General features: G+C 41.2%; 2 protein-coding genes across 3 annotated transcripts in view; one reads left to right on the top strand and one right to left on the bottom strand.

Moving 5' to 3' along the window:
- The window catches only part of pdzd2 (PDZ domain containing 2), an 83,774-nt gene extending 73,430 nt beyond the window's left edge, over nt 1-10,344 (bottom strand). For both annotated transcript variants that reach the window (XM_084360483.1, XM_084360484.1), the window contains exon 1: nt 9,914-10,344. The gene's annotated coding sequence lies outside the window, so the exon portion shown is untranslated. The remainder of the gene's footprint in view (nt 1-9,913) is intronic.
- Nucleotides 10,345-10,435: 91 nt separating this feature from the next.
- golph3a (golgi phosphoprotein 3a) lies at nt 10,436-21,876 on the top strand. Its single transcript, XM_084360485.1, has 4 exons — nt 10,436-11,188; nt 16,051-16,182; nt 16,922-17,036; nt 18,546-21,876. Exons 1-4 carry the CDS (start codon nt 10,979-10,981, stop codon nt 18,968-18,970), a joined length of 882 nt encoding a protein of 293 aa, XP_084216611.1. The 5' UTR covers nt 10,436-10,978; the 3' UTR covers nt 18,971-21,876.
- The last annotated feature ends 972 nt before the right edge of the window (nt 21,877-22,848 follow it).

Genomic DNA, 22,848 nt, shown 5'->3' with positions numbered 1-22,848 from the left:
TGCTTTGCACACACTCTGCATTCTCTTGATGAGCTTCAAGAGGTAGTCACCTGAAATGGTTTTCACTTCACAGGTGTGCCCTGTCAGGTTTAATAAGTGGGATTTCTTGCCTTATAAATGGGGTTGGGACCATCAGTTGTGTTGTGCAGAAGTCAGGTGGATACACAGCTGATAGTCCTACTGAATAGACTGTTAGAATTTGTATTATGGCAAGAAAAAAGCAGCTAAGTAAAGAAAAACGAGTGGCCATCATTACTTTAAGAAATGAAGGTCAGTCAGTCCGAAAAATTGGGAAAACTTTGAAAGTGTCCCCAAGTGCAGTCGCAAAAACCATCAAGCGCTACAAAGAAACTGGCTCACATGAGGACCGCCCCAGGAAAGGAAGACCAAGTGTCACCTCTGCTGCGGAGGATAAGTTCATCCGAGTCACCAGCCTCAGAAATCGCAGGTTAACAGCAGCTCAGATAAGAAACCAGGTCAATGCCACACAGAGTTCTAGCAGCAGACACATCTCTAGAACAACTGTTAAGAGGAGACTGTGTGAATCAGGCCTTCGTGGTAGAATAGCTGCTAGGAAACCACTGCTAAGGACAGGCAACAAGCAGAAGAGACTTGTTTGGGCTAAAGAACACAAGGAATGGACATTAGACCAGTGGAAATCTGTGCTTTGGTCTGATAAGTCCAAATTTGAGATCTTTGGTTCCAACCACCGTGTCTTTGTGCGACGCAGAAAAGGTGAACGGATGGACTCTACATGCCTGGTTCCCACCGTGAAGCATGGAGGAGGAGGTGTGATGGTGTGGGGGTGCTTTGCTGGTGACACTGTTGGGGATTTATTCAAAATTGAAGGCATACTGAACCAGCATGGCTACCACAGCATCTTGCAGCGGCATGCTATTCCATCCGGTTTGCGTTTAGTTGGACCATCATTTATTTTTCAACAGGACAATGACCCCAAACACACCTCCAGGCTGTGTAAGGGCTATTTGACCAAGAAGGAGAGTGGTGGGGTGCTGCGCCAGATGACCTGGCCTCCACAGTCACCGGACCTGAACCCAATCGAGATGGTTTGGGGTGAGCTGGACCGCAGAGTGAAGGCAAAAGGGCCAACAAGTGCTAAGCATCTCTGGGAACTCCTTCAAGACTGTTGGAAGACCATTTCAGGTGACTACCTCTTGAAGCTCATCAAGAGAATGCCAAGAGTGTGCGAAGCAGTAATCAAAGCAAAAGGTGGCTACTTTGAAGAACCTAGAATATAAGACATATTTTCAGTTGTTTCACACTTTTTTGTTAAGTATATAATTCCACATGTGTTAATTCATAGTTTTGATGCCTTCAGTGTGAATCTACAATTTTCATAGTCATGAAAATAAAGAAAACTCTTTGAATGAGAAGGTGTGTCCAAACTTTTGGTCTGTACTGTATATATATATATATATATATATATATATATATATATATATACATATATATATATATACACACACACACACACACACATATATATATATATATATATATATATATATATATATATATATATATACATATATATACACACATATATAGGAAGAGGGAGGGGACATTTTGGAATAAATACATTTAGGGAGTAGTAGGATGTGATGAGGTAGTAGTTTCCAGAATTTAGTCAATTTATTTGAGCATTCTTGTTCACCTCAGGGACAATTTTAAGATGTGAATATATGGATTTCTCTGTTGGGTTGAAAGTAGAAGCATAAACTATTCTTCCTGTCTGATCATTAAGTAACATTGCAGATGATTTTGAATAATTAACTTTGTATCCAGATATTGTATTGAACATTGTATTGCAGTGACGCTATTATTGTCATTGATATGTAAAAAAAAAAGTAGTGATTGCTTGGGCTGAATTTTCTATTCGTACACATGCTCTTAATTACGTTTCACAGCTCACATATATATATTTTTAGTTGCAAATGCAAGTAAAATGCTTGCACTGTCTAGCCCTGCACTCAGCCAGACCAAATGCTACCACAAGTGGTGTGAGCTCCCCTGGAAGACAGGGAGGGCCAGCTTAACTAACCCAGCCAGAGAGACGCGTAGTTGGCCCACCTTAACTAAATGCCTGCTCTGTTTACATGAAAAATACCAATGTAAACTAATTTTCTGCAATTAGTAAAACATAATGTTTTGTGATTTTCTTTTTATGCATTGCGGCCCACCATGCAAAAATGGCACATTACTGTATGTAATGTAATGTATGTATTGTTAGCTGGAATGAAGTGTATATCTTCAGCCATCCCTAACAAGTCTTCAGTGAACTTCCCCTCCGGAAAACAGCATCACTCTCTGGGAGTGAGAGCCAGACAGGGTTCGCTATATACTGATGGTGATTGATGTGATTTCGAAAAACAAACAGAAAAAAATAACTTAACAGGATCTCAATCACAACACAATATAACAGCATCCATAAGATTATAAAGAGTCTGTGGAGTGAATTTAAGATTTCCAAATGCAAACTAGGCGGAAACATGCAAAAGAAAACAAAAAAAACCAAGGACAACTTCAAGTATCTACCATTCGAATGACACCAAAGTTATCTGGGTGAGTAAATGATAATATATTTTGCTAGAAATAAGGTCCAGGTTGTAAAAAACGGTAGTTATCCTTTAAAGTTCATTCTTGTTCTATAACTCCGTAGACTGTATATAACTACTCCCTAACATATTTGAAGTTGATCCACTGTCACCAAAGGCCAAAAATGACAATTGTTTTGCTCTGTAGACACATTTTTGATGAATGTCAGCTAAACTCACTGAACACATTGCATTTCTTGTGACTAGCTTACTTCAAAATAAAATGTTTCACTGGTTAAATGCTTCTAATGTGAAGGTGGTTCTGTAGGAAATGTTCGGTTTGCATAAACAAGTTAATTAATACAGCGCTCTGCAGATAGTGTCTTTTCCTGTCAAACACAGGTGTACCAGGTATTACTGGTGTTATCACAATCTTATTCGTTGGTGGGAAAACATCAGACTAAAGAATTGCAGAAACCTTACTGTCTACACGTCTAGTTGGTCTTGGAAAATATTTTTTATACGTTTTTCAATCTGACCTGCCGAATATCAGCCACACTGGTGTGACCAATGAAAATGTTTGGTCGACTGTAGATTTCTGATGGCATGTGTGACCAAAGTTGCACCCTGCAGCCCTGGAGGACAAGTTTACTGAGATTCATCTTTGGATATAGCAATTAGATTTTGATCTGATGCCTTGACATTAAAGTGTGTTTATTCAGACTAAAAATGTAATCACACAGTGCTGCCTTGGTGTGGGAATGCTGCTATAGGTAGCTGTAGGTAGAATGTATTACACACTTGTTCACACAAATGTTCTATCTTACAGTTAGAAGGACAGGGATTAGTCCCCCACTCTTTGTTCCATGTTTCCAGCTGACCTACACTACCTACATCCCTCCCCTCCCCCTCTAAAGTACTCTTCTTCTAAGCGCCATATGGCCAAAGATTAGAAAAGGCCCCATTTCAGTACATCCGAAATGTCACACTGTTACAGAATAAAAAGGAGGAAACAATACTTATGTGGTCCACTGTATGCTTCAATCAGCTGGTAACACTGACTTTCCAAACATGTTTTAAAACATTTTAAATGAACCATAATTGTACCACCGATCTCCCTGCCTCTTGTTGTCCAACAGACTACCAGGGCCACGAAAATCTCTTCAGTGTGACTGACATGTTATTATTTCCTAAATATATGTTCAGTGGTTGCCTGATTATAATAGGCTGACTTTGTGTTTTTCCCACGGTTGGTTTGTAAAAACAAACAGCCAGTGGCAGAGCAGATACCGGGGGATTGTGAGCCATAGTTTCCCTACCGGTAAACACACCACATGGCTGTCTCTTGCAGCGAACAGCAGCTCCGGAGAATGAATAAAGAGGTTGGTGTGTGGGTGTGAAGAGGTTGGAAAACAGACATTAACGGAGCGTCTGTGTGAGCTAAAATTTTTAGTCAAGCATTGAGAACATAACCAAGGTAGCCAACCAATCAGAGGTGGAGTAGGGCGCCCTCTACTGTTCAAACAAGGACAAGGAGAGAAAGTAGAACGCATTCATACCAATTTCCCTCGTTATATCCATGAGCTTCACCAGAGAAAAGAAAAACATACGACAGGTTGGGCTAAGTATCGTCACAGACCCAATATGATATCATAGCATATTTTTATCGCAATGTCGCAAAACTTGGGATATTGTTACATTCCTAATGTAAAGCACCAAAAATGTTCAAAATATATTATACACTTAAACGTATATATATATTTTTAGCTGTGCCTTCTTTTAGGTGGCTAAAATACATCTTGCTGTTGGTGCAGTAGCAGTAACAGTACACTGCTCTGCTCTGCTTCCCTGTCAGTGCTACACACTGCTTCTCCACACAGAGGGAGAACTGACGATCATCTACTGTAGGTAATACACTGACTAGGGAGAGGTACCTCACACAACCCCAAATCAAAAGACCCGAAATATCTTTTTAAGGTGGACAGTTAAAGCAACGGTATGTAACGTTAATGTGCCATGCTCATTGAAGTGATTCTAAAGAAGGATAGTTGATTTTGATTCTAAAGGATGGTAGATCTTTGAGTCTCATTCTTTCTATTTCTATTTCTTAAAAAACAGACACATGCACGGTCCCCCCCAAATCCCAGGTGGCGATTCAACACATCCTTACTGAAAAATAAACATTTTGATTTATACTTCAAGGACGAATGGAAAGTCTGCATGGAAAGAAATTATTCATCAGACATTTCACCAACATTCATCCGGGAAACAGCTACAACAATACTGAAGGACATTACTTGGATAAGTTGACTGACTTGTACTTGGCTGTGGTTTAGTAAGAGTTTGTAAAGTTGTTTCTTACCCAAATGTTTTCCTCAAAAGAGCTGTTGTTTAAGCGGCTAATCATCGCCCAGATGACATTCACGTTTTGCCTTGTTGCCTACTTTATAAAGTGGTGCAGAGTTTTCCATGGAAGGCTGCAGCTAGGTTACCTTTTAGGTTCCTTGAGCTGATTTTGGGCAGTGTTGTGGTGAACGTGGTTGAAGCATTTGCTTGGGAGCATGTCTGTGGGTTCAGCAGGGTTGCTGGCTCACTAGTCACTCTCCTGACCTTGTGGTCTTTAATGCGTAAATACCCACCACAACTAGCTGCGTGAGGACTGGGGGGAAGCTTAGTTAGTGCGGTTGTAGGTAGATAGCAGGGAAACTCCAAACTCCAAAGATGATTACTCCTCTTTTATGTGCAGATGAAAATGTGTTTGTGGGTTGTGTGTATGTAGTGTATATGCTCGGTAGGTCATAATAAATATTTGAAATGTCTGATGTGGAGGCATTCATTTCCACTCCATCTCAGGAGGCCCTGGATGCACGTACTAAAGAGCTGCTGCTCATTATTCACTAGAGGTTGTTGGAGACAGGCTTGATCAAGCTAGGCATGTTGAGTAAAAGTAGTTCTAAAGGGAGAACAGGGAGCTTTCTACACATACAGATTTGCAACCAAAGTCAGCCAAATTTGATCTGTACTGTACCGCGACCTATACCTGAATGACATCACATTTTACAGCAGCGTTGGTGATTGATGTCTGACGGCACTGCCCAAAATGTTGTGTTTCAATCGTATTAAGAAGATAACAGCGGCATTTTATTAATGGCCACAAGGTGGCCACAAGGTTTGCAGCTGCATTTTGAAAAATAGCTGACCAGTTTCGTACTTTGTATTCTAACCGCAATGCTTGATTCAACCTAAAAATGTTACTAACGTTATCATTTTATGTGCCCCAGTAGATGACCACACCACCTTCTCTGCCGACTATTGCTAGCTTCCAAACTTGCAATATGGAGCTAACTAGCTAGCAGGTCTACTGGCTTCCAAATTGATAAACTGCTTCTATCAACCACACAGCCACTGTGGATTTTCAAGTCTACTTTATTTAACAACATAGCCGTAGCCATGAAGATCCGGTTTCTTCATGCTGACGCTTCTAACTGTACTCTGTCCCATTTTCCATGCTTAATAAACTCATGGAATTGTTAGCTGAAATTAAAATACCTGCTGTTGATTGGTGGTTCCAGGGCATAAACATGGACTTCGCATATGGAGATCTGGTTAAGTATGTGCCAGGGTTATGCAGGAAAGTTACCCAAGCAAATGATCCACAGCAATTTCAGTAACATTATGCATGCAACAGGTGGTGCTGCCTGTAAAGCAATTTTCATGTTAAGTCTCATAAGTTCATAGTTGTAAATTTGTCGATATACATCTCCTACTCTGCTCACCCAGGCAGTAGAGTTATGCTCAGGATCACAGGCTTCTGTGTGTGCCGAGGTTCCTTTTCCCCTCCCTACATCATATCTCAGCTATAGTGGAAGGGAGGAACGGTTGTATCAAGCAGCTGGGGCAATAAGGTGTGCTGTCTCCCAGACAATCAAGGTAACATTCTTATTACTCTAGCATCTAATCATCACTTTATCTCATACGAGACACATTGGCTTCAGGACAAACCAATTTCCATATTCTCTCATTAATTACAACGTGACATAGGTAAGCCAGTTTCCACAGTATTCTGTAGCGGCTATGATATACTTGGGGTTTAGCATAACCTCGTATGGTAATTCTTTGTCAGGGTCAATAGACACTGACCAGGAAGTGTCCTTCAGGACTTGCATGGCATTATGCTGTGTTCAGACCAAACGCGCCACAAATTATTCACGCAACTGGATTACATACAAAGTCAAGGAATAATGATCACAAGTGATAATCGCGAGTTGAAAATATTGAACTCAAGTGAAATTTTCGCATGACGCTGTGTTGCGAAAGTCTATCGCTGTTGATGTTCACGCTGACGTCACAACGTTCACGTCGCTGATGTCCAGAATTGAACATGAACCACAATGGAGGAGAGGACAATAATCACTAATCGTGGCTGTTTGCGGACACCCAGAGCTGTACGAAAACACATCTATTTGTACCAAGACAATATAAATATGGAGCTGCAGTGGAGGGAAGTGAGCAAGACTGTCAGACTACCTGGTAAGTTTTGAAAATACGTCTCAGTACAGCATAGCTCTGATTGATCCGAACTCCATTCAGGGAACAAGCATTTTAAAAATTGTTTTGCTTGTCATCTAGCTGATAGACCTGGCGAAGCATGAATTCAGGCTTTTTACAAGGCGTCATTATGATGCTATTATCCTTTTGATCCATTTATTGCAGTCAGATCACAGAGAAATCTCTTCATTTTGGGTTCAAACCAAATCGCTTTGCGGTTATTTTTAATCGCTCGAGTAACGCAATGCCAATATTTTCTTCGTGATTGGTCTGAACACAGCATTACATTGTGTAACTACATGTACTGTTGAGCCCATTCTCCTTGATCAAGCTTCATTAAATGCTTCAGTGTAAGGCATCACATCTCGCAAATCTCCTTTCTCATCTGGGTTGACCAGCTGAACGAAAATTCATCAACACTGTCCACCCACTCCGTATCTCGGGGATCCGATGGCCGCTCTTCTAAACTAACTTAAGTTTGTACATGACTCACTCTTTTCCTCAGTAACTCGAAAATGTAAGCCATTGTATTTCTGGGAATCTCCTCAAAATAACTTTCAGCTTAGTCTTCAGCCATATTAGGCTAAATTCACATTCACTGACTACCGTTTTCCTGTTCCAGCTTTCTAGCTAACCATCCTCATGACATAGCCAGTGATGCAACACTTATGCTCATATTAGATCTGGACTACAGTTCATCCAAAGGCATGTGGGAGACTCCAAGGTCAACTGTAAGAAGGTTCTTTGGTCTGATGAGCTTTTTGGCCATCAGGCTAGATGCTATGTTTGGCGGTCACCAAACACTGCACATCACCACAAATACACCATCCCCACCCTGAAGCATGGTGGTAGAAGCATCATGCTGTGGGGATGCTTCTCACCAGCAGGCCCTGGAAGGCTTGTAACCTGGAAGACAACCTGATTCAGTCTGCAAGAGAACTACCACTTGGGAGAAGATTTATTTTCCAGCAAGACAATGACCCGAAGCCTACAGCAAAACCTACACAGTAATGGTTTAAAGGTGCTATTTGTAAGGAAAGTTGATTTTTTAGTCTTATTCCCAACTTGTCAAATACTGACACATTGGGATTGTAGGTCGGACCAGCTGCCATCCCAATGCGTCAGTTTTTGAAGAGTTGGGAAACCCCTAGTGTCAGAATTTGAGGAGTTGGGAATGAGACTCAAAATCAACTTTTCTTATAAATAGGTCCTTTAAAGACAACAAGATGAATGTTCTGTAGTGGCCGAGCCAAAGCCCAGACCTCAATCCAAGAGAATTTGTGGCTGGACTTAAAAGGGCTGTTTTGCAAAGAAGAATGGAGTAAAATTGCAGTGTCCAGATGTGGAAGCCTGATTGAGACCTATCCACACAGACTCGGTGCTGTAATTGCTACCAAAGGTGCATTTACTAAATACTGACTTAAAGGGGGTTAATACTTATGTGCTTTTTTTTGTGTGGATTATACTTAAGAAGAAAAGATAGTTACTAATAGAGGTTGAAAGTGAAAATGATTTGACCCGATATATTTAAATAAATATTTTACAACATTTGCTGTTGCTAAGGACTGGAATAATACCATTATCATACTATTATGATACTATTTCTATGGTAGATAGTGGTTCCAAAAGAGAGTGATATTTAATGTATTTCTTTTGACTGATGTAAAAATAACAGTCTGATTCCATCTCCAAACCTGGGCATAGAAACCACAAGAGGTAATTAATAAGATGTGTTTTTTTGTCATTTAAATTGCCTTAACCTTAAAACTTTACCATTGCCTCAATTTTCCATTTAATCAGCAGTGTTGGATGGCAGTCTTCATTTTTTACTTAATTTCCTATTCAAGTGCTCAAATCACTTTATCACCAGAGATAATGGAAAGATATGTGTCAAAGACTTACATCACAAATGTATGATTCTCTGTAAATGTGCTCAATCTAGGCATTAATGTTTTCATGTACATAATGTTAAGTGATGTCCTGTTTACTAAGAACTCTCTGGATGTAAAAAGCTATTAAATGATTTCATAGTGAAGTTATTTTGAAGCTGTAGCCAGAGGAGGATGAGAAAAAACACTAACAGGAGTAACAGAGAGCAGATATGTCCTCAGCTGGAAAGCAGCCGTTATACCAATCTAGAGGCAATTCATCTCATCTGAATGACTGTGACAAAAAGGCCTGACAGACAGATCATGGACAGTCAGGAGGATGGAGGAAAAATAAAACGATATATCTGATGTGCATTCCACTTTTAAATGTCTGTGAAATTGGTGCAAGTATGCTATTCAATTTTATTTATAGAATAAAAAAAACTATGCCAACACAAGAGATTAGAAATAGAAAGCTTCTCATATGAAAGCATGACTCGCCACAGGGCTGTTGGGTGCATTTTAAATGAATCAAGATGTGATCAGAAGGAAGTCCAGGCAAATACATCACAAGTTGTTTTAGTGTAAATAGCTTTTTAAATATTTAATTCGCGCGTTTAAATTTGAACACATTTTAATGTGTGGTCAGGAAAAGAGCCACCCGTTCTGAAACTGACTGGAAGCAGACAGACTCCGTTTTGGGTCGATGGGCGAGTTGATTCGTGTCTTTTGCGTCGTGACCATAGTAAGTTTCTATCCCAGTGTTGTCCATGGTGTCTCCATGTGAAGACACACTGATGGGACAACTGTCGGCTGCATTAGCTTATCACTGTTGTCCTGTATCCCGAGCGGTCTGTATGTTTCAGAAAGTGCCAGATTGTAACTTAATTTCCACTGAACTATAGAGCAGAGCAGGCTTCACTGTAACGTTAGTTAACTTACCTTTGGGTTACAGGATCATGGAGTTCGGAGGCGTTCAAAACGTTAGTATAAGTCCGTGTTTGTTTGGTTTTTTTACGAAAGAGCCGATACTGACGTTAGTCCTCCAAAGTTGCAAATTCACAATTTATCAAAGCGTAAATCCGTGTAAAAAATCAAAGTAGCGCAAGGCTACATTTACGCTCAGCCTGGAAAAAGTGTCTTCAGACTTCGAAAGTCAATTCAACAGATATCCACTGCAGGAAACCCGAGCAGAGAACAACATGTTGTTCAACTGTAGTCGCTAATGTACGGCGGTGTTTTTCTCCAAAGGTGAGGATGGCAGCCTTGGCTTTGGGGAGTTGATTGAGTTGATGAGCTTTCATTCGGCTGCCTGCTGTAGTCTGCGGGCTGCGGGCTGAGGGCGGAGTCAACATGTCCACAGTTTGTTGAGACGGCTGTTTTGCCTGACCCCGCCCCCAGGCTCTGCTGCTGCCACACTCCCGTACACGGCCATGTGACGTTGTGGACCAAAGCATCCGATCAAATGCGCGATCTACAATGAATCCTTCACTCAATGAAGCTAAAATGTCATTTCTAGATCGTGTGTAGTTCGTTTTGCTTGTTGAAGTTACTGGTTATTTGATGATGAAAAGGAGGCAGGCTATCGCTGTTATTCAGTAGATCCTTATTAAATGTGAGTGCACCGATGGGTAACACGATGGCTTCAGTTTAACAGTAAGAGTGTCGTTGTGTTTATGAAATTAGCTGATGTGGCAGTCAACCGAACCGAAGTTACTTTGATATTGTTTGTTGGTATTCAGGTTAACTCGGCCTCTACCTGCTGGATAAGTTCGGTACCACATTCACCACACGGCGCCATATTAGATAGACATTACGTTGCTGCGGACGAAGTGGAGGAAAGCTAACAGTTCTGTAGATGACAAGGGTACTCAGGCTGCCTTACTCAAGCCTCAAAGCACTCGTTGTAACCGCTATATGGTTGACAAGTAACTGAGTCAAACATCTCGGGCAGTGCAGTCCGAGGCGTGTTGTTTTCGTCGTTGTTTAGCTAAGTTGCCTGCAGACATGACTTCCCTGACTGTGCGGAGTTCGGGCCTCGTGCAGAGGCGGACCGAAGCCTCGCGCAACGCCGCTGACAAAGACCGTCCATCCGGCCAGGAGGACCTCGAGCCCCGGCGGGGAGACGAACTGGACGATGACGATACCGGAGATTCCAAAGAAACACGTCTCACCTTGATGGAAGAGGTGCTGTTGTTAGGGCTGAAGGACCGAGAGGTAATGGCAGACATATTATTGTCTTCAACGCTGTAAAATTAAGGTAATACTTAACACTATGGGCTGTAAGCTATGCTAACGTTAGCTATATTTTCCTACCCGACATAGCTTTAGTTCACGGTAGCATCCTTGATTGCTGTAAGGCTAGCTAAAGCTAACAACAAAGGTGGGCCTCACCTGCTGCACGCCGAGCTGATTAATGTGTAATTGGTGACAAACGGTTATGTTCGGACGCGATCTGTTACATTATGTTTGCAGTGGACTTCAGAGAATAAGATGTTGTCTTGTAACATTTGTCTCTGTCTGGACACTACTAACGTCAAGCTAACAGAACACAGAAAACGTTTTCTAACGATGATGGGTTGATGATTTGTAGTCATATTTTAGTTTCCAGGAATAATGTTGGAACTATTAATCTGCTGCTAAAGGGTCATTCTGCAACGTGACCCTGATTGATCAGTAGACTCCTGTCAGAGAGGTACAGGGTCACTTCATATCAACTCAACTGGGGCCTCACAGTTCACATCATTGGATTTTCTTGAAAAGAATCCTGTTGAAACTTCTATTAAATTCATGGGACCTTGCAAAAATCCTGCAGCTGTATTCCAAATAGGATACAAGATATGATTTTTTAAAGTTAATGTCATTATTTTTCATTCTGTGTATGTGTATCCTAAACCTCAACAATCACTTATTTTTCCCACTGGATTGGATTGAAATTTGTTCTGAGCATCCACGAAAAGCTGAGGAAACTTGACAACATGTGTCGTCTAAGTAGTTGTTGCTATATGGGTACAGTGATTTACCAGAGCGAAGAATTTTCATTTTCAAAAAATCATATCTCCACTAGTTTTTACTTTCAACCACTTTTTGTTTCTGTGTAGTATTTAAGTAGTCCTGTCACTTCTAGAGGTTATTTGGTCGTGCATAATTAATGTTATAATGGTAAATATAGCTTTGGAGCTGAAAAAATGACTTATTGGGTTATTTTGACTGTAGATTTTCCCAACAAGGATTATTCTTAAAAAATAAATAAATAAATAAATATTTGACAGTACTGCATCGTATGTTGTTTTGGTTGTTTACAGTTTTTGAAATGATTTGAACCAACCACTTAATTGTTATATACATAGTTATTATCAGTTAAACATCAAGGATATCAGTCTGTCTGTTTAGGAAGCACAAGGGATTGTGAATCAGTTTCACCTGCTTTGGTGCAAATGAAAGTGACAACAGGTGAAATGGAGAGACAAAAGCAAGACAACTCCCCAAAAGGGAATGGTTTTGTATGTGGTGGCCACATATATTTGCTCTCCTGATCCTTCCTGACTGATTCTTCTCTAGTTGTATGTTCTGCTAGTGTCCTTATTACTACTGGTAGCATGAGGTGGTACCTGCAACCCAATCAGGTTGCACAGGTAGTCCAGCTCCTCCAGGATGGCACATCCATACATGCGGTTGCAAAAAGGTTTGCTGTGTCTCCCAGCACAGTCTCAATAGCATGAAGGAGATGGACAATACTGGTATTTGCTCCTTTGTTAGAGGAGGAACAGGAGGAGCACTGCCAGAGCATGAGGGCCCAACATCCTCTTGTGGGACCTGTGCTCACCGCCCAGCACCATGCAGCTCGATTGGCATTCGCGAGAGAACACCAGAATTGGCAGGTCCGTCATTGGCGTTCCTGTTCTCTTCACAGATGAGAGCAGGTTCACACTGAGCTCATGTGACAGGTGTGAAAGAGTCTGGAGTTGCTGTGGTGAACGTTATGCTGCCTGTAACATCATCCAGCATGACTGGTTTGGCAGTGGGTCAGTGATGGTTTGGGGAGGCATATCCTTGAAGGGTCGCACAGACCTCCATGTCAAAGCCAACAGTACCCTGACTGCTGTTAGGTACTGGGATGAAATCCTTAGACTGTCAGACCTCCATGACAAGTTTTTCCTCACTCGAATCGAGGGCCTAAGGACAGAGGATGTTGTTCACTGTATAGATTGTAAAGCCCATTGAGGCAATGTGATTGTGATTTTGGGCTATATAAATAAAATGTATTTGATTTGAGACCTTACACTGGTGCAGTGGGCCCTGGGTTCCTCCTGGTGCAGGATAGTGACCGGCCTCATGTGGCCAGAGTGTGTAGGCAGTTCCTGGATGACGGAGGCATTGATGCCATTGACTGGCCGTCTCGTTCCCCTGACCTAAATCTTATTAAGCACCTATGGGATGTTATGTATCGGTGCATGTATCGCCACAGACTGTCTAGGAGCTCACTGATGCCCCAATCCAGGTCTGTGAGAAGATCCCCCAGGACACCATCCGCCCGACACATCAGGAGCATGCCCAGACGTTGTCTGGAGTGCATATGGGCTGTGTGTGTGTGGAAGTTTGAACAATTAAGTGGCTGGTTGAATTCATTCATAAAAAATGTGTGACAAGTTTACTGGAACTCCCTAATAGGGATTATGGCTGCCTTAATTGTGAAATTTTAGTGGCTGACCGATTGTTATACAAATTATGTCAAATTAAATCGATCCATGTTGTTAATTTCAGTGGCTGCTTTTTGAAATGACGTGGTCATTGTCAGAGGAGTGTGGTTAAACAGTTTCTTAACAGTTTCTCAGCTCTGGCTCTACTACACCTATTTTTTTAAATAGATTGTTGTAAAACTGGTGTGTAGGCTCACCAGATGTGATGAAAAAGTCTCTTTAAGAGTTTATGTAGAAGGATACTTAGGTTTATATTAAAAAGTTAATATGCAACAATCATGCTTCCATCCAAGCAGATGTTAATTACTCTAAATGCTGGTGCACTTAACATATAGTACACAAGCCTTATTTTATTTATCTTTTGATTTAAAAATAATTGCACCCAAAGTTGTGACAATTTTGCCCCAACCGTGGTATTGTCTATTGATATTTTTCAAGATATTTGTAGCGAAGGTAGAAATTCCAGTATCATCACAAAACTAATCCACATTGATTTTAGGAAGTCTCAACAGCAGAAAACCACATTAAATGTGATTTTAGCAAATCGGAAACAAACTACATTTGGAGGTGGCTTGAAATTTGATTCAAACCGGATTTCTACAGATTCAATAGCAGTGTGACACACAACAAAGATGTGAAATACAGAGAGACGGACGTTCATGTGTGCGGCTGAGAAGAATCCAGGCTGCTACTAGCAGACAACACAGAGAAACAGTCTGTGGAGTCATGCTGAAATAAATTGTCTGCTTCGTAACTTGACTATGTGATCGTTTGGAGAGCAAGAAGATTGATCATGATTGCATGTTGGAAAGCTGCATCACCAGAGTATGGAGAAACTGTGCAGCCACTCAACCCCTGAAAATATTTTTATTAATCATTCATTTAATGTACTTTTTCTGTACTGAATTTTGACTGACACATTTCAAGCGTACAACACACACAGATACAGGGCTTCAGAGAGATACAGGCTACTCTTCATGACGATGTATACCTGAGTACACCTAACCAGCATTTTTGCATTCTCCGCTAAGAAGTATCAACCCCTTCACCTACAAACTGACCCAGTAAGGTGATAAAACAGGTGTTGCCTGTTATTTCATTCCTAAACCCACACAGAACACGCACAGCACGGCATGATCACAGCATTGCTGGTTGTTTTAAGTAGTGAAGTGCAGCTCACATTAATATTATTAGGGTAATGATGGCTACAGTCTAGGTTGCTTTCCTGTTGGGCAAGGCAAGATATTGAAAATGACATCATTATATGACACTATATATCAGGTTACATGTTGGATATTGTTATTAGGAGTCGACCAATGTATTTGTTTTTTTTAGGACCGATACGGATTATTAATTATCAAGGAAACGGATAACTGATATTTGGAACCAATATGCATTTACAGTAGAGTTGGGCGGTATCCAAATTTTGATACCGTCAAACCTCCTCCCTATTTTACCAGGGTATACGGTATTACCGTGACTAATTAAAAATTATGGCGTAATACTCAGACGGTGTCACCAAACTTTTGGCTTGTGCCTACACCGTTCAGAAACTGATTACCAAACACTAATAGCCTACTGAAACAATAACAACACAACATGCACAATATTAACAACTTTTATTAGCAACAAATAGCAGCTTATAAAAAAGTGCAAATACAACAGAACAAACAGAATTAAATTAACATAAACATCCAGAACAGTTTTCGCGCACACAAATCATTTAAATTAAATCACAGCCCAAACAACTTTTAACAACAACAAAGAGCAGCACCTTTTCCGGCTTTAACAGGGCGCTTTACCTGCGGTGCTGAAAATCCGCTCCGATGGTGCACAGTATTGGCGAACCGAACCAGTGTGAACGGATAAGCCGGCGGCGCGGAGCTGGGGTGTGTCGGTCTGATTGTGTTCACTGTTTGATAACTGTACAGGTCCTTCACTCAACAAAATATAGAGAAATGTCCCACAAAGCAACGTTACAGGACCAAACAACAGTAATGTAGTAAACGATCGTGTCTTTGGCAACTTATATGAGGAAAAAAATACCGCAGTTATACGTGGAGAAGTGTCTGTCAGCCTGTCGGTCCAATTACAATATTTGCCTTTTATAATGTAGTGAATAGAAGTATAAAGTAGACAAAGCAGCCCCTCCATCTACCAGCAGTAGGACACCTGCAGACACCTGAGCAGAGGGAGGAGGACGGACTGGATTCTTCTAGTATCACGAGTTTGGCATGAGTCTGAAGAAAAGGAAACAATTAAAAGATGGCACCGTTAACTTACTGGTGCCATGCCTTAGTACATTATATATGAGACTGTTGTAATTGCACGCTTGCTTCTTGACAAACTGAAAAACTGTTATGTATTTCCATGATGTAGGGCTACACCTCGTTCTGGAATGACTGCATTTCATCGGGCCTGCGGGGGTGCATGCTGATTGAACTGGCCCTGCGAGGACGCCTTCAGCTTGAGGCTTGCGGCATGAGGAGGAAAGGTCTGCTGGCCAGGAAGGTATGATATACATTTCTTCATATGCTTTTACTACATAAATAGTCCAGAGAAGCTTTTTTGCACCTGTCTCACCCTGCTGGTATTATTATTTAACTAATATTGGAGGGGGCATGGGCTTGTAGCATCAACTTGTACAGTAACTGCACAGCTATTTGCAAAAGGCAGGCCCACCTCCCACCAACCTCATAATGCCTTTACACAGGTAAACTCTTAAATGGTCATTCATCATTACAGCCGACATACAAGTGAAGTGCCAAATATAAGTGAATGTGGGCATTGTCTTTGGGGTAAAGTAGTTTTCTGTTTATTTTAACGTCCACTGATAAACAGAAAATGAATAAATGTTTTTCTATTTAAATCAAGCATCAGAAGCCCTGCAACCTCATGTTGTAGCTTCTGCAATACGAGGATTCTTTTTTCTCTTCTATGTCATTGTAAACTAAATTGGGTTATGGACAGTGGGTAGGATAAAACAAAACATTTAAAATGGGATTCTAGTTTTATAACAATTAACCAATTATATTCAAACAATTAACCAGAAAAAGTCATCTCCAAAACACACAATATCCAAATTAACTGTCAGCACTTTCAGTGTTTGATGTAATAGTGAACACTGGTCAGTGATGTCAGCAGAGGCTTGATGATTTTTTTAAAGGTCATTTCTGTATCTATTTTAGTGACTGTACTCTGGTAACTACACCTTGTAACCGGCTGCTATCATTCTAAATTAAATTTGCAGGTGATTTGTAAGTCAGATGCCCCAACAGGTGACGTGCTTCTGGATGAAGCCCTAAAACACATCAAAGACACCCAACCACCAGAGACTGTGCAGAGCTGGATCGAACTTCTCAGTGGTAAGTTCAACTACTTCATTGACCCACCCATTGCCACCACTGGTGGTGTATGTGTACAAGGGGTGGCGAGGGTCTTGCTCAAGTAAGTAGGGGAAATCCTCACCAGCTGACCAGTGTATCAACACTACACTACTTTTACCACCCAGCTGAGAAGTCTTACTGTCACCAGCAAGTTCCAAAATTAGCACCTGCCACTCACCAAATGCAAGGAAAAATCTCTCTCTCGTCACTGCAGCACCAAGATGACTGACCATATTTTGTTTTGCATCAACTCTGCAACCTGGTGGTGACATGTAACGTATGAACGTCAGTAAATGTATAGCATATTTTGATGGCCACTCATTGTTAGCTTGGGTATATGAACTTTATAAGGTATACAGATATATTTATAATGCCATATAGAATGAGACCATACTGTTTGTACCGATATAGTTTGACGTTTCTTCCATCATGCCATGCATCTCTGCGGGGATTATATTTTTCCAAGGATGGGGGTCGTGTGTGACCCCTATCATTCACTAGGTGACCATTCTGCAAGAATGATAATCATGATTCCGTGAACAGCACAGTGTTGGCATCTACCCGATGCTTGCTGTTCTAATCATCGAGCTGACATATTCCAGTAAACACAAAAGTTCCTCATTTGTATGCTTTACTCGTGTGTGTGTGTGTGTGTGAATTGGTCTAGATATGAAGCGTCAGTAGTGAGGAAAAATACAACTTAAGTTACAAGATGGAGTCCTCTTTGTTTCTGTTTACTGACAAGTGTGTGACAGTGCAAAATAATATCACGTTAGTTTTTAAAGTTGCAAGGAGCCCTCCACTTATATGCTTTATTGCTGGTGTGTTAATTGGCCAAGATATCTCCTCCTCCTCTCCTCTCCTCTCCTAGGCCTATATGTTGCACATTCTATACAAATATATTGTCTGCCATGAATGATGATATTGCAGTAGCACACACGCAATACAGCTTTGCGTTTAGTTAGACGGAGCCGCTTGTTTGTGTAAGGTGAGGGTTTATTTGTGAGGTGAATCAATAACGGATCACTATTCTACTAGTCTCGCATTCTGACACATTCGGTGTGCACGTGGGGCGTCGAAACCTGGCACTAAAATGGCGAAATCCCCCCCAAAAGGAAAGGTTACGGCTTGTTTCCGTGCATGCCGTGGTACGGGTAGAGTCGGACTTACCCTGTGACCGGAGTGACAATGCCAGAACCCTTTTTACGGTTAGTTATTTCTGCTTTAGTAAAAAACCTCATTGCAGTTTCTTTTGACGTCCCATCTTTAACACGTCAGGAAACTCTTAGATCACAGGGAAAATCTTCCATGAAGAAATTATGCCAATGGATACCAACTGTAGGGGACATGTAAATCTGGCCTATGGCTAGTGTGTGAAGTGTCTTAGATGATACTGACATGGTTCTTTCTGTTGTTATAGATGTAGATGAGCATGTCCCTTTTTTGTGACCACATTAATCGTCTTTTGTTTTACTGCCTTGTCTTTAGGAGAGACGTGGAACCCCCTGAAGCTTCATTATCAACTGCGGAACGTCCGTGAACGGCTGGCAAAAAACCTGGTTGAAAAAGGCGTCCTTACCACTGAGAAGCAGAACTTTCTGCTGTTTGATATGACCACACACCCTCTGACTAACAACAACATCAAGCAGCGCCTTATCAAGAAGGTCCAGGAGGCCGTACTGGACAAGTGGGTAAATGACCCTCATCGAATGGACAAGCGCCTGCTTGCACTCATCTTCTTAGCCCATTCCTCTGATGTCCTGGAAAATGCCTTTGCCCCACTGCTAGATGACCAATACGACCTGGCCATGAAGCGAGTGCGGCAGCTGCTGGAACTGGAGCCTGAGGGGGAGAGCATGAAGGCTAATGCCAACGAGCTGTTATGGGCTGTGGTTGCCGCCTTCACCAAATGAGAAGACCATAAAGAGGACAGAAAGCAATTGTGGCATTCAAGTGGCATTGTACGTTGAGGTAGGAATCAGAGTACTGACCCCAACACAGAGACTTGACTGAAATACAGTTTCGCCCTACCTGGACTTTTGGAATGGGCTGTCTTTTTTTCCTCCCCTCTCTCCCTCATTTTCTTTACTTCCAGATAAGTGTTCCTTCGTGGCCCTGCTTCCCCCCCATGTGTTATTCATGTGTTCACTTTTGCTAAAAAATTATAACTCTCATGGAACTTTGAATGATGTGGTTAATGACGATATGGGTGAGGCTGAAATCAAGATTTTAATTCGTATCCTCTTTCGTTTGTATTGGGTATGTCTTCGAAACTGCTTCTACCAAAACCGAGGCACAGCATGGCACAGGTTACTCAAGGTACCATCCTGATACACCAGAGTATACAACAACCAACGATGATGTACATGGACAAATCCATGTACAAGGCAGTGACATGAAGGGTTATTTGGTCATTCCGGCAAGTCCTTAAATGGATGGATCTTCTACGATATGTGGTTGAAGTGTATGAATATGATGTATTTTTGTGTCATGACATTCTTTCACTTTCATATCTACTACTGAAAGACAAGAAATGTGGTCAGATCAGAAAGTCCACTACCTAGTACTGAATTCTGTCAACACTAAGAACTCATCTCCAAAGTTGTCGCCTCTTAACCCACCTCATTCATCTATTATCTATATACCTGCTGCTGTGCAGGGACACAGGGGGCTGGAGACTGTCCCAGCTCACACTGGCCAGGGGGAGGGGAACACCCTGGACATGTCACCAGTATACCACATGGCTGACACAAAGGGACAGAAATCATTCACACCTGCAGATGAGTTAGAGTTTCCTGTTCACGTGACCTGCATGTCTTTGGACTGTGGGAGAAAAGGCTTGCAGGCACTTGGAGAAAATGCAAACTCCACACAGAAAGGCCCCCAAATGCCTGGTGGATTCAAACTGAGGATTCCCTGGCTGTGAATTGAAGGCACTAACTACTGAGCCACCTTGCAGCCTGACATCCTGACATCCCATCCCTTCTGGCCTAAAGTTGTGTGGAAGTTCATTCTTTGCTTTGACATGCATTGAAGCTATATACAGCCCCTGGACAATAGTGCTGACTTGTATGACTTATCAGTAACTTCAACCTCAGCCCCATTGAACATGCTAAATATTAATGAGCCTTTCTGAAATGAGTGAAGAAAGGTCATACTGTTTTTAGATATCATCTGACCAGTAGATTTGTTATTTGTTATGAAACATGAATTTTGGTTAAGGACTCAGACTGGGATTTTATTTCATTCAGATGCACTGTCAACATGTGTGCATGTCTAATATGAACCAGTTTAAATTCAGGATTCCAGTCTGTAATATCTGAACGGTAACAGGTGAGTGCAAACATATCAGTCTGGGTTCAGTGTCATTATTTCCCATTTTTGCTTGATAACAAATGGCTCTTAAAAATGTGTAATTTAGGCTGTAACAGAAATTCTGCTGGCTGTGGCAAAACACCTGTTGAGGATCAGACTGAAATCTTTAAGTGGTGGGAAGAAACTCAGGAAAGCACACCTAGTCAATGCCAGCTATCTATGTTTGTAAAATTTGACTAGACATAGTTTTTTCTTAGTAGTGAATTTAAATATAATCCCAATTTAAGTCATCCATGATGCTTAATGCAGAATCAGTGCATTTATGATGATTGTCTTCACAGCTTTAAAGTACACGTCTGCCACCTGGACTTGATTTAGAAAAAGTAAAGACCTTCTTGTCATTTAGTCAAGACATTTAGTGAAATACACCTATGGGAAGTCTTCACCAGTGAATGGACAGATTTGGGTTGTTTAAAGCCCATTTAAGACTGAATCTGACATAAAATGCCACCAAAGCTCCCTCAAACATGAAAAAAGTCATTTAATATGATACGTTGTCTATATTTAAACAAACAGTAACAGAAACTCATGAGGCTATCGATCATATTCCAGACTTCTTCCACTGCAGTGGATTCATAGATTTAAAATCGATAATAATCTTTAATGCGAGCGTGCAGCAAATGCATGTGCGGACAGCCTTACTTTGCAGTTTCTTGTGAGTGCTCTCAAAATGGATCCATTGTATTTACAAGACTTTAAAAAATAATCTGATGGATCTAACAAGCTCTCCAAAGTGTTACCAGCAGAATGAAAAGCTGGGCTCATATTCCAGATGTATACCACGAAGATCAGGCATCATGTTCCTACACTTTGTCAAACTTCTCCTGTCAGTTATGTTTCAGCTGCAGTCTTACAACACTCTGGACATTGTGCTCTAAAACGTTCAACAAATCCTGTTCACAATGAACTACACCTTCCCCTTAATGTCATTTTCACATTTGTTTAACTGTTCCTTTTTTTAACACAACTACTCCACCTCCAACAACACGTTGCCAGTATGCTCCTGGCAATTTAGAGTTTCCAGTTCACCTTACCTGCAAGTTTTTGGACTGTGTGAGAAAATCGTGGCAGGCGCTGCGGGGATATAAAAACTTGACAGAGAAAGGCCCCCAGCTGCCTGCTTGATTCACAGAGGATACTCATGTGACAGCACTTTCACTGAGCCACCGTGCCAGCCGACAGTCCATCCCTTCTGGCAAAGTCTTGTTAAACTTGTTGAATTTTTCTTCTGTTATAACACATTTTGCTATTCAACCTCATGAATCTTGTGAAAGACATTGCTTTGTTCCAGAGAGCCTCCTTATGATACAGTATGTAGCAAAGGGCTGAGAGTGATTAGTCTGTGATGATTGGAGAAGAGAGGAGGTGACTGAGGAGTTTTCACCTCAAACTGTGGAGTGAATATGAGAGATTATGTTGTCTAAATAAAGGGACCTCTAGTCTGTGTACTTTCCTTGACCCTGGAAAATAAACCAAGAGCTTGTAAGTGCCTAATCATACAACTGATTTTAATGTTTTACATTTGATGCTTTTGATGACGATTTATTTTTCCCATGTGAGGTCATAGACTATAGTCTATGTGCAGTTGTGTAAGTAGTTTCCTGAGTTTCAGTAGCAACTTTTTTACCAGCTGGACACGTTCATTTCATTGGGGGTTAAAAATGAACTAGGCTGTAGTCTACTGAGAATAATTCGACCCTGAACAGCCACACTCACCCTGCCATATGATGACTCTCCATAAGTTTTAATTCTGCTTTTGTGTAACACACTGAATCCCATTGAATGTAGAAATTATGGAAACAAATCAAGTCATTTAGATATATACACCAGGGGCCAAATGCATACAACTGTATATACAGGTGTAGAAAAATGTGTACACAAAACGGGAAACTTTTCGTCAGAATGATAAAACCCTGTGCACGTCTGTTCCCATGCGCCTTTTCCTCATACTTACTCATACCTCATCCTCAAATCATACACGCGCACAAGCCATCTGACCATCTCCAGGAGTTTAAAAGGTGGTCCGATTTCAAGCGAGGGGCCAAGAAGCACATCTCTGCACAGTGACGGTCCCTGAAAACTCACTCTCGCCTTAATTGTGCACCTGCAGTGTCCTCTAGCAACAGCAAAGCAGCTATCATGTCATTTGGCACAGCCATTATGCACAGCTACAGCCATTATAGTATATAGTGCCATTTAAAAGGACCTGATCACACCTGAAGTTATTCTTACTCCCCAATAAAACAGGAACATAATCTGTATTTATATAAATAAAGTGCTACACCTATGATAAATATGGTTATTTACATAAAGATCATGTCATATCATTATAAATATAATGCATACTGGCAAAAATCACTGTAATCATAGTGAAGGTATTTTAAATAAAATGTCCTTTCCTTTTATGCCAACTCGC

Source organism: Pagrus pagrus (genome assembly GCF_965226575.1).
Source record: "Pagrus pagrus genome assembly, chromosome: 8".
Taxonomy (NCBI): Eukaryota; Metazoa; Chordata; class Actinopteri; order Spariformes; family Sparidae; genus Pagrus; species Pagrus pagrus.
This window is presented reverse-complemented; position numbering and strand designations above follow the sequence as displayed.

What these genes read in the sequence shown, in the direction of transcription:
- golph3a (XM_084360485.1), top strand. Translation starts at nt 10,979, where the DNA reads ATGACTTCCCTGACTGTGCGGAGTTCGGGCCTCGTGCAGAGGCGGACC. An exon ending in TAGGGCTGAAGGACCGAGAG is followed by an intron (nt 11,189 to 16,050) that starts GTAATGGCAGAC and finishes TCCATGATGTAG; the next exon opens with GGCTACACCTCGTTCTGGAA. An exon ending in AAGGTCTGCTGGCCAGGAAG is followed by an intron (nt 16,183 to 16,921) that starts GTATGATATACA and finishes TTAAATTTGCAG; the next exon opens with GTGATTTGTAAGTCAGATGC.